General features: G+C 42.8%; 1 protein-coding gene across 6 annotated transcripts in view; it reads left to right on the top strand.

The window, feature by feature from the left end:
• Positions 1-2,112: 2,112 nt before the first annotated feature.
• The window catches only part of vav2 (vav 2 guanine nucleotide exchange factor), a 228,663-nt gene continuing 219,561 nt past the window's right edge, over positions 2,113-11,214 (top strand). For all 6 annotated transcript variants that reach the window (XM_028601191.1, XM_028601192.1, XM_028601189.1 and 3 more), the window contains exon 1: positions 2,113-3,491. In XM_028601191.1, coding sequence (XP_028456992.1) covers positions 3,288-3,491 — 204 coding nt within the window. In that variant the 5' untranslated portion in view covers positions 2,113-3,287. The remainder of the gene's footprint in view (positions 3,492-11,214) is intronic.

The following is an 11,214-nucleotide window of genomic DNA, read 5'->3' as shown; positions in this document are numbered from 1 at the left end:
AAAGTACTGAAAAGGATTTGGCTTGATCGTCTATGTCCTTATATTGGTACCACTGACAATCAATTTGGCTTCAAAGCTAAGCTTGGTACTGATTTGTGTATATCTGCCTTGAAAGAGGCAACACAGGGGTACATAAGGCAGAAAGCAGAATTCATCTATACTAATTGGGTTTATTGATGCTTCTAGGCCTTTGACAGAGTCAATCATCATAAGCTATTTGGAAAACTGAGCCAAAGGGGTGCCCCTGACAGCATTATAAGAATCCTGGCTTGCTTACTGGTATGCCAACCAGAGTATGCAGGTTAAATGGGGTATTACAGTCTCTGCCTCCTTTGGGGTAAGTAACGGGGTATGTCGGGGGGGCACTCTTCAACTTGTACATGGATGAGTTATCCAACCAACTGACAAGATGCAAAACTGGCTGTATGATTGGTAACACCTTGGTTAATCATTTTATGTATGCTGATGATCTGGCAATTTTCTCTCCCAGCAGTGCTGGTTTTCAGCAGTTAATGAATATCTGCTCTGAATATGGGGTGAAATATGTGTTGTATGATGCCAAAAAGAGTGCTGTCTTGATATGTAGGACCAAAGTGGACAAAGATCTTTGTTTTCCAGACTTTTATCTGTCAGGACAAGTGATGAGTGTCTGTAATAAAAAAAAAAAATACATGGGTCACTACATTACAGATCAGTTATCTGATGATGAGGATATATACAGGCAGCGTCGCATATTATATGCCCAAGCTAACACGCTGGTAAGAAAATTCCACATGAGCACGGATGATGTCAAAATGAGTCTGTCTAAAGGAACACGCCCACTTATTGGGAATTTAGCTTATTCACCGTAATCCCCAGAGTAAGACAAGTCGATACATACCCTTCTCATCTCCGTGCGTGCTGTAATGCTGTCTGACGGTTCCAGCATTAGCTTAGCCTAGCACAGATCCTGCAGGTAACTGGTTCCAACTAGCCTACTGCTCCGAATTGTGACAAAAGTGACAAAATAACGCCAACATGTTCCTATTTACATGTTGTGATTTGTATAGTCACAGCGTGTACATAAAACAATGTAACATGAGACACAGCCATCTTCTAACAGTAAACAAACCGGGAACTATATTCTCAGACAGGCTTGCTGTGAGCATATCACTCCGCCCAAGTACTATATTCTTCCACCTGAGAATATAGTTCCAGGTTTGTTTACAGTTAGAAGACAGCTGTGTCTCATGTTACGTTGTTTTTTGTACACGCTGTCACTCTACAAATCACAACATGTAAATAGGAACATGTTGGCGTTATTTTGTCACTTATTCAGAGCAGTAGGATTACTGGAACCATTCACCTGCATGTTCTGTGCTGGCCTGATGCCGCTGGAGCCGTCAGACAGCCTTAAAGCACGCACTGAGATGAGAAGGGTATGTATTGACTTGTCTAACTCTGGGGGTTACGGTGAATAAGCTAAATTCCCAATAAGTCGGCGTGTTCCTTTAAAGCATATTGCACTCCTTTGTATACTGCTCCCTTATGGACTAAGTTTAAAAAGGCAAGCATGCCGAAGCTTAAGGTTGCCTTTGATGACTGTATGAGGATACTGCTCAACAAACCCAGGTGCTCTAGTGCAAGTGACCGCAAATCCTAGGTTTAGTGCCATACAATACCAATCATCACTATGGAAACACTGGTATAAGTGTCTTTTATAGAAATGCAGTATTGTTGTTTCTTTTGTTTTTATTTCTCTGTATATGTTTATCTTTCTCTTTTTAATGTATGTTGTTTGTCATGTCTCTGTCTTCTGAATGGACCTTGAGTCTGGAAATAAAGTTAATGATGATGATTTTATTTTAAATAAAAATCGAAAATCATTGTTTTAATATGGTGATTGTTCACAATAATCCACTTCACAGTGAACAAGATTCACTGAAAACGGTTGGCTACATTCTCCCAAAGAATACCTGCCAAATAATAATTACGTTTGTGTTTTTTGATCGAAGTGACCCTTTAATCCCCTTGTTTCAGTTGCACGTGCAGTGTGCGTTTCATCCGTCAGAGGGCGCGTGCACAACTCTCATTTAAAAAATAAATAAATAAAAAAAACATATTCCCTGAAACTCACATTCTTGGAGTAGGCAGTGGAGCCACTTTAATGAAAAGTGTGGACTATTCAGGTTTTAACTTTGCGCGAGATAATGTGCACATGCGAGCTCGCTCAACCCTCTGAGTCAAACACCGCGCGAGCAGCCCTGGACGCTTTCTCCTCACGTTTGTGCAGCTCCGGTCTGGTCGGGAGCTGGGACCGCTAAACATCTCCGTCCGAGAGGGAAACGAGGAGAGGGAGACGCGAGAGAAAGAGAGTGAGAGCGAGGACATGAGCGGAAGGGAGGCAGGAATCACAGACGAGCCAAGCGGTACACACGCGCAACGCTATTTGGGCGTGCAGTAAGGCGCCAAACAAAGTAACATTTACCCGGATAAATGTAAACAGTAGCCTAATATTTCTGGACGTGTTTCCGCTGCTCGGAGAGCGTTGTTTAGACTGTGTTGTGAAAAGAGGGTGATTCCCCCCGGCGTTGTGGAAAGACTGCCCTGTGTATTATCTCTTTTTTTCTTTATTGTTTGCTGTGGAAATTTCGGGAAGTTCTTGTTTTTGACGTTTAACTTCGGAGGAAAACGGTAAATGCAAATTGCGGTAAGTGACTCCCGGCCGCTGGCTTCAACAACTAAACAGACTTGAAACGCCGTTTTTTTTTTTTTCTCTCCCCACATTGTAGGTTAGTAGGCTGTGCTGTTTGGTTCACTGAAATGTGAGACACTAGTGAAGTCGATACATTACAAACTGCTGCATCCAGCTGTTTCATTAGCCACTGCTGTAACCGCTTCATTCACGCCTCTTTTTTTTGGGGGGGATTGGATATGCGAAGCAAACTTTTTAAGAATGAAGAGAAGAAAATTCCCATAGGACGTCTCTGTTGTCTGGTTCCATCGTCGCCGTCCGCTGAACTGGATCTGTGTTGTTATTATTGGAGTCTTTTCCAAGCCTTCATTTCCATGTTGTGGAGACAGGAGAAATGACATGCGACTGGGATGGGCATATAGCCTAGTGCGCTAACATACAGTTGCGGAATTGCCTGATTATCGAGCTGATAAGTGAATGATTTAAGACATCCAGCGCGGGTATAGGAAACCGACAGTAGTGCCTGCTTGTGCGCCGTGAACCGCCGCTTTCAGCCCGCTGTGAGCCACTTCGAGGACTCGGTTACTTTGTGTGGAGAGTCTCCGGAGACTATATGGAGGAGTGGAGACAATGCGGCCGGTGGTTGATAGACTGCAAGGTCCTGCCCCCGAACCACCGGGTCGTGTGGCCCTCGGCGGCCGTCTTCGACTTGGCACAGGCCCTTCGAGACGGGGTGCTCTTGTGCCAGATGTTGCACAACCTCTCGCCGGGATCAGTGGACCTGAAGGAGATAAATTTCAGACCCCAGATGTCACAGGTGAGTTGCAAACTTCAAGCCAGCAGATGCTGGGTTGTTTGATTTACTACGCCTTCAGGCTATGTTTTGCGACTACTCACTCACACACTCACACACACACACACACACACACACACACACACACACACACACACACACACATATTCATTGCTCTGCTTCTCATTCACACCTTGGGGTTGCCAGGGCCACCGACATGTTCCATGCATTGTTTGGAAATCTGAATTATTTATTTATTTTTTACAGCATCTCATTCCTGGATTCTTTTTTCCAGTCGGTCCACAGATTTGAACCTTCCTGTCACAACAAGCCTACTTCTTTGCCAGATAATACAGCTGTTTAAGAGAAGTTTATGGTGTATACAGTAGGCTACACGCTTTATCACATGCAGGGGTCCATTCAGGTTTGCACAGGTGATGAAGGAGCAAGGTGCCATCCCTGCACACAAGTGGCGGTTAGATAGTGCCCCCCCTCGAGTCGATCATGTCTCTAGGTCTGTGTTTTGTTGGCCAATGACCCTCATCACATTTGCATTAGACTGAAGGGTGAGAATTGAGTATATTCCACTCCCGACCAAAGATAATCACCTGCTTTTACTTTAGTTGACTTTTTTTGGAGAAGGAGCTCGATTAGAGAGTTGGATAAATAAAGAAAAACCCTTGAACGTCATCAGATTTAGCTGCCAATCTTCTTGATTTAGTTAACACCACCTGCACGGTGTTGGCAATTCAAATCCAAATCTAATCTTAAATTTGCTGTAAATCCTTTGCCGGACAAATTTGAAGAGGAAGAACCATCTCGGTACATACTCAGACGAAACTTTAAGTCTACACGGTGGTGTGATTAGAGGTTTGGATCGCAGATGTTGCACCGCCTCCAGCTTCTCTAAAGCTTCATCTAAACCTCGAGCTCATTCATGTTTTCCAAAGCCAATATGAGGAAGCATCGGGTGCCTCAGGAAGTTTACATGACCACGGCAGTGGAGTAAAAGTGTGCTGTGGCAAACGTTTCTATTGACTTTTATTCACCCTGAAGTCTGCTCTAAAGTACCACTGAGCCTTCATTATTGCATGGGGAGAAAAGGCTTGGAATAGGCACTGTGACTACATCAGGGTTGGCCGCATGCAGAATGTTTTCAGTTTATTCCTATTGTCACACCCGCAGAGGCAGAAACAGCGATCACGCCAGAGCATTTGCCCTCTGACAGCACATTTGTCTAGTACTGTTGGCACACACTGTGTGTGTGTGTGTGTGTGTGTGTGTGTGTGTGTGTGTGTGTGTGTGTGTGTGTGTGTGTGTGTGTGTGTGTGTGTGTGTGTGTGTGTGTGTGTGTGTGTGTGTGTGTGTGTGTGTGCTTTCAGTCTGTGTGGTTAGCGGCTGCCTCTTTCTAATGTAAATATTCCTTGCATTTCCTGCATATTTCAATCAAGGTAGTCTTGATCAACAGAAAATTAGTCGACTGCTATTTTGATAATCGATTAACCCTGAACAAGCAGCAGAATACAGATTGAGAGCGGAGTTTTCCGCGGATTTCAACTCCAGTTGAATATTCACGCAACCCTGCCAAAATTATACATCATTTGGAAGCACCGAGCCTCCCGATTGTATCTCCACAAAGCACGAAAACATACATTTTTGTCATGTTTATGCTGTATGTGTCGGTATCATTTAGACCAGGGGTCTTCAACGTTTTTTAAACCAAGGACCCCTTAACTGAAAGAGAGACGGAGCAGGGACTCCCCTACTACATATTATATATAATGAAGTTGCATATTAAACTAGGCCTACAATAATGTATAGGGCGGCCTAAAGCCTTCATACTAGAATACTTAAAATAATTTTTTGGTATGATTTTATAAATCATCTTTTAATGTTAAACATATCTGTGGATTGCTGTCTTAGTGACTACCTTATAGGCCAGTAAGCCTATCATCAGTGGGGATTTATTTTTGCTAATAGCATGTTGGATTCATGTTAAAGTGCTCATATTATGCTTTTTGGCTTTTTCCCTTTCCTTTGTTGTGTTATATATCTTTTTTTGTGCACGTTATAGATTTACAAAGTGAAAAAGCCCAAAGTCCACCCCAAAGGGACTTACCATCTCCAACAGAAAACACTGTTCACAAACTGCTCCTAACAGCTCTATTGTAGTCCAGCCTTTACAAACGTGAGTCACTTTGTAACACAGGTTATAATGCTCACCTAGCTGCTAGCGTCTCTCATACTTTGCTTCTGACTGGCTAGTAGTCCTTACCAGGCTACTGCGCGACTCCCAACAAAGATGGTACAGAAGTGAAATGCCTCACTCTGTAGCTAAAACAGAGTGCTCAACACACAGGGTGAAAAGAGGAGCTGCAGCAATGTGCAGTATAACAAAAATATGGTGTTCTCTGAAAATTAAACCATGTAAACCTATTGTGTTACAACCTCTAAATACAATTTAGGCCCCCTCCTCCATTTTCCATTGCAGATTTGGTACCGAGGCGAGCGTGGTTGGTCATCATAGCGACACCGCAGGAAACTGCCATGACCTAACGCGACACACACACACACACACACACACACACACACACACACACACACACACACACACACACACACACAGAACGTCGATGTGTGTTGTTTTTGTTTCTTGGCACGTGGCTGTTGCCACAGCCAGAAAATAAATTTAGTTTCAAAAGAAGCTGGAGGCAGCAAAAAAAAAACTCAGCTGGCTAAACTATTTAAAAACGGCGGGTTTGTTCAGGACGCCCCCCGTCTGTCACTAGCAATGATGACGCAGTGATTAGTGACGATTCTCTCCGACCAATCAGTAATCTGCAGGTTTTCACGTCACCTTTTGGTATCGCCTCGGCTCGCTTGGAACCTCGAAGAAGGTGACACTAAAAAAAGTACCGGTTAGCTAGTACCAGGGACTTTTTTTTTCATAATGGAAAACCAAAAAAGGCGAGTCGAGCAGGTACCATGTAAAGGAAAAACACCATTAGACTAATTCAGACTTTTTGATATTAAACAGAAGAGTTTTCTGAAGGGAACAGGACTGGTCTCTGGGAGTATCTTTTTCTAAAACGCTTAAAAACAAATTGACAGATGACCGATCATCGGAAATAAATGTTGCCGCTCTTTCTTTGCCTAGTAACCACCAGTATTCTAGAGAGAGAGAGAGAGAGAGAGAGAGAGAGAGAGAGAGACTGAGACTTTGATCCGCCCACTAATCCCAAGCTCCCGGTCCCACTGCGTGAATCTGCAGCCAGGGTGGAAGGGGGTGTCCTCAGTGACAAATTGGGTTAAACAAAATCCTGGCAGCAGATCAGTCGTATGTGATTTATGATCAGGAAAAGGTCAGAGCGCGTGTGCTTTAACACTCTGAACACACAGAGTCTGTGGCTTAGCCTGACGAATACTAGGTGAAAGCGGAGTGATCACATTATTTGCTCAAGAGAAGATTTCTCCACTTGCCGTGGTGATTAATAGTTTCTGTAATGGAGTTTTGTCTTTGAATATGCCTCGCTGTTAAACATTTAGTCACGGCATACTATCAGCAAATGTATTTGACACAGGGAGTAGGTGTTATAAGCTGTGTGACCTGCATCAGGATGGGGCTTTTGGTGAAAGAGTAACGGCCAGTCAGAAGGGATGTACTTCTCCTTTCTTTTTTTTTTTTTTTTTTTTACTGACCCACTAATTCTATTCAGTGGCTGCTGTTAACAGACCCTAATCCCAATTTAAACGTTTGGCATTGATCCCAGTTTGTCCTCCAGTGCATTAACATTGTGCTTTAGTGCATTCTGTGGAGCTCATGGGGAAGTCATCATGGCAACACAAGGCCATACTGTATTGTTATTGCACTGTGTCACAAGTGTCCATAAAATGGCTGATAAACATTCACTGAATGTGTGATTGTAATGCCATGTTGAGTGTACCCACCAGTCATAGCTTTACAATAGGTTTTATGATTTGAGATTTGAATGGTTTGACAGGGGATGTTTTGGCAAGTATTCTGAGTAGTCGTTTGATTTGTCGTACCTGTACTTGGCCAGCGCGGTGGCCATGCGCGGAGTTTGCGGGGGGCAGGAGTAGCACTACCCCCCCTGGTAGCTGAAACGGGTAATTGCATTGTTTCAAAAATGATAGTAATTCAAAAAAAAAAATCAAGTAATTAAAAAAAATTACTTCTGGCATAACCAGATATTTTATAAATACTTTAAATAACACAAAACAACTAAATGGTGATAGGTAATACATCTGATTTCATATACTGCTTTAGTAAAAATAATATTTTTTCAGGGCTCTGGCTCTCACCTTAGACCATTGTCGACGCATATGCAGGACGCAAAAAACGATAATTACTGCTGCACTAGTCTGGACATCTTACCGTGCCTATGTTGCAATAAAGGTTACCTAAATGTCATGTATATAAATTTGCTGTCAGCTTACTAATTGATTGCGCGTTTTGTGTAGATTTGGACTTTTATACGTTTTATTCCATTTTGTTTAAACAGCGAAGTTCACCTGTTTGGAGCTGACTGGTGAATGTGACGCGCGTATAGGCCTTGCTGGATACACCGGGACTCTGTTTGTGGATCTACTGATCGCTGTGGATTACTTTTTTTCACGTCATTGGATTACGGCAAAATACTGATCTTTTTTTCTTAACGTGTCTTAACGTTTTATGGTGTGATTGCGCTTGGTTTCTGCGTTTGGAGAGGCATCTCAACAGACTTTAGGTCCAACACCGATTGTTCACTGTTACATTTTAGTTGAATTTAAGTGTCGGGGAATTCCGCCACCGTCTGTTGTGCTCCAACACAGCTGTGCCACGATTGGATTTCATAAGGGCGAATTGTTTGTCAAATCTGCTTTAAAAAATAAACATATGTTTATTTAACATGTTTGTTTTGTCCATATGTGCTCGTGCTGTGTTCCCAGGTCTCAGCTGCTACAATGAGTTTTTTTTTTTTGTTGCCCCCCCTGGTTCGAATGTCAAACTCCGCCTATGGCGGTGGCTCAAGGAAGTCCTGGGTTGAAACACAACCAAGAGGGCTTTCTGTGGTGAGATTACACGTCTGCATGGGTTTTTAGTAAGGGTGTGACGAGATCTCGTTTTACGAGATCTCGCGAGATTAAAACGTGACGAGATTTCTCGTCGAGGTGAAAAGTTGTCTCGTGAGGCGATGTTATGTCAGCGTGATGGAGCGTGAAATTACTATTGAAGATCCCCCTGCCACTTTTAAATCATTTGTGTGGCAACATTTTGGTTTTCCTGCGGAAATAATAAACGGCGAAAGAGTGACAGACAAGACGAACGCAATATGTAAACATTGTAAGAAAAAAATGCCGTATACCGCGGCTAACACGAGCACTATGCAAAAACACTTACAGCACCACCACAGCTCTCTACTAACTACTGCACCCGCGACGAAAACATTAAAAGGGCAAACAACTCTAAAAGCCTTTGCATCTCTGTCACCGGTAAGTGCAAGAGCCACGGCAATAACGAGGGACATAGGCGTTTTCATTGCAGCTGATATGAGGCCATTTTCTGTGGTGGAAAATGTTGGATTTCGGCGACTCCTCCACACACTGGAAATGAGGTACGTCATCCCATCACGCGCGCATTTAACTCGCACTGTAGTCCCAAACCTCTACAAAGAAGCCAAGGTCAGTTGAATAAAAAAAACTATTTTCCATTCATATATTTCATCATTGAGGATTTCTTCAAATTTTTTTTAAAAATCTTGTCTCGTCTCGTTCTCGTGAACCCAATCTCGTGATGTGTCTCGTCTCGTGGAGTAAGTGTCTCGTCACACCCCTAGTTTTTAGTGCTGGTCGATCAACAGAAAATTAACTGACTTGAGTTTTGATAATCGATCGGATGTACAAGGCATTTATCAAGCAAAAAACCATTGCTGCTTCCTACGTCTCAATTGTGAGGATTTGCTGCGTTTCATTGTACGTTGGATATCTTTGTTTTGGACTGTTAGCGGGACAAAAGGTGTAAAATCTGGGGACTCTGGGATTTTATGATAGTTAATGGTGACCTTTCAGACTATTCTATAGATAAAACATTTGAAAATAATGACTTGTCCTAGTGGGTTCCCCCCAGGTGCTCAATTTTCCTCCCACAGTTGAAAGACATGTCGGTTTAGGTGAACTGGCCCATAAATTGCCCATAGGTGTGAATGTGAGTGGTGTTGTCTGTATGTATTAGTCTGCCTCTCCCCCAGTGCATGCTGGGATAGATACATCCACTACCTCCTCTCCATTTTGGTTTCTTTCCACATTAATTAAACTAAGTAAACTGAAAACCCTGGTCTCAAATTCTTTTTTGCAGCCAGGGCCAGGTGCACGTCGAGAAACCGGCCAGTGACTGCTCCTTTTGAACGCTTGTGTGGCTGTTGAGAAAATACCGGCGTTGTCATTGACCTGTAGCGTTATGCGTTTGTTATGCGACTACTTAGAATTGCTAGCCAAAAGAGGGAGAAAAGGAGAAGATTTGGCTATTTTTTTTTTTATGTTTCAGTGTGGACGGTGAACATTTCGAATAAAAACGGTGAGAAGTGGTTGTCTCATGTAACTGTGAGTTCACAAACGTGTCCGCCTTATTGTGGAGGAGGTAAAGTACCTCTTGTAAAGAAGCTGTCAAGATTACCTTCATTTACATGGTCAAATAAATCCCTGGTTGTTTCTTTTTTTTTCTTTCTTTTTTGTATTTTAAAGAATGCAGAGGCTCGCCTCTTTACCTCAAGGCCGTAAATGGATGCTTAATGAGCACCGGTGCTCGGGAGCTCAAAGTGTACATATATCCAGAATCCAGAGCCTCAGGCTGATTCTGAAAGACAAGACTGTGAGCCGTGCACTGTGAAGCCTTTTGTGTGTTCTGCAGTGTGTATTTTTTTTTCACTCAGCCTTTCTCAATCTTTTTTTTTTAGCGAGGTGGTTGTGAATGCCTTTGGGATGACTCAGGCGGGTGTTTGTGTGTGTGTGTGTGTGTGTGTGTGTGTGTGTGTGTGTGTGTGTGGTGTGTGGTGTGTGATGTTACAGTACCTGTGCTCAGACTGAATCACTGCTGGCTGAGCCCAGAGGTCTCCCAGAGCTTCTCAGCGCTCCACAGGACTCCAGATCTCACACGGAGCCCGCCGCTTCCACTCCCAGTAATTGAGGTCCTTTCTCTTTGTCCAGCTCCCACCAGATATATTGGCTGCTGCCGCCAAGTAACAGGAGCTGATGTGAATTGGATTTTCCTTTTTTGTTAAATTCTGCTATTCATACTGCTTTGACGGCTATAATACAGTACATCGCTCGCAAACTTGACGCCTTTTTTGGCAAAATGTACTGCTTGTGAAGCGATTGTGATGTGATACATACGCCATAGCAAATTGTGCCTATTTAGTAGGGCTGCACAATTAATCGCAATTTTATCGAAATCGCAATATGGACTAGTGCAATATCCAAATCGCAGAGGGGCGCAATATTTGTTAAAGGTAGAATGTGTGTCAAACCATTCTGAATGGATCCTACAGACTACAGAAAACATCTTTGTTTGGTACAGATCCTCGCAAAAATCACATTATAATCATTACATTTTTTTAAGATTTAATATTAGTTCATGAAAATGAGAATAATGATACAAACATGATCATTCCCTTCAATATCGTGAATCATATTGCAATCGCAATATCAGTCAAAATAATCGCAATTAGATATTTTCCTCATATCCTATTTA

This window comes from Perca flavescens, chromosome 16 (assembly GCF_004354835.1).
Source record: "Perca flavescens isolate YP-PL-M2 chromosome 16, PFLA_1.0, whole genome shotgun sequence".
NCBI classification, from domain to species: domain Eukaryota; kingdom Metazoa; phylum Chordata; class Actinopteri; order Perciformes; family Percidae; genus Perca; species Perca flavescens.
The sequence above is the reverse complement of the archived record's forward strand: the minus strand, read 5'-3'. Positions and strand labels throughout refer to the sequence as shown.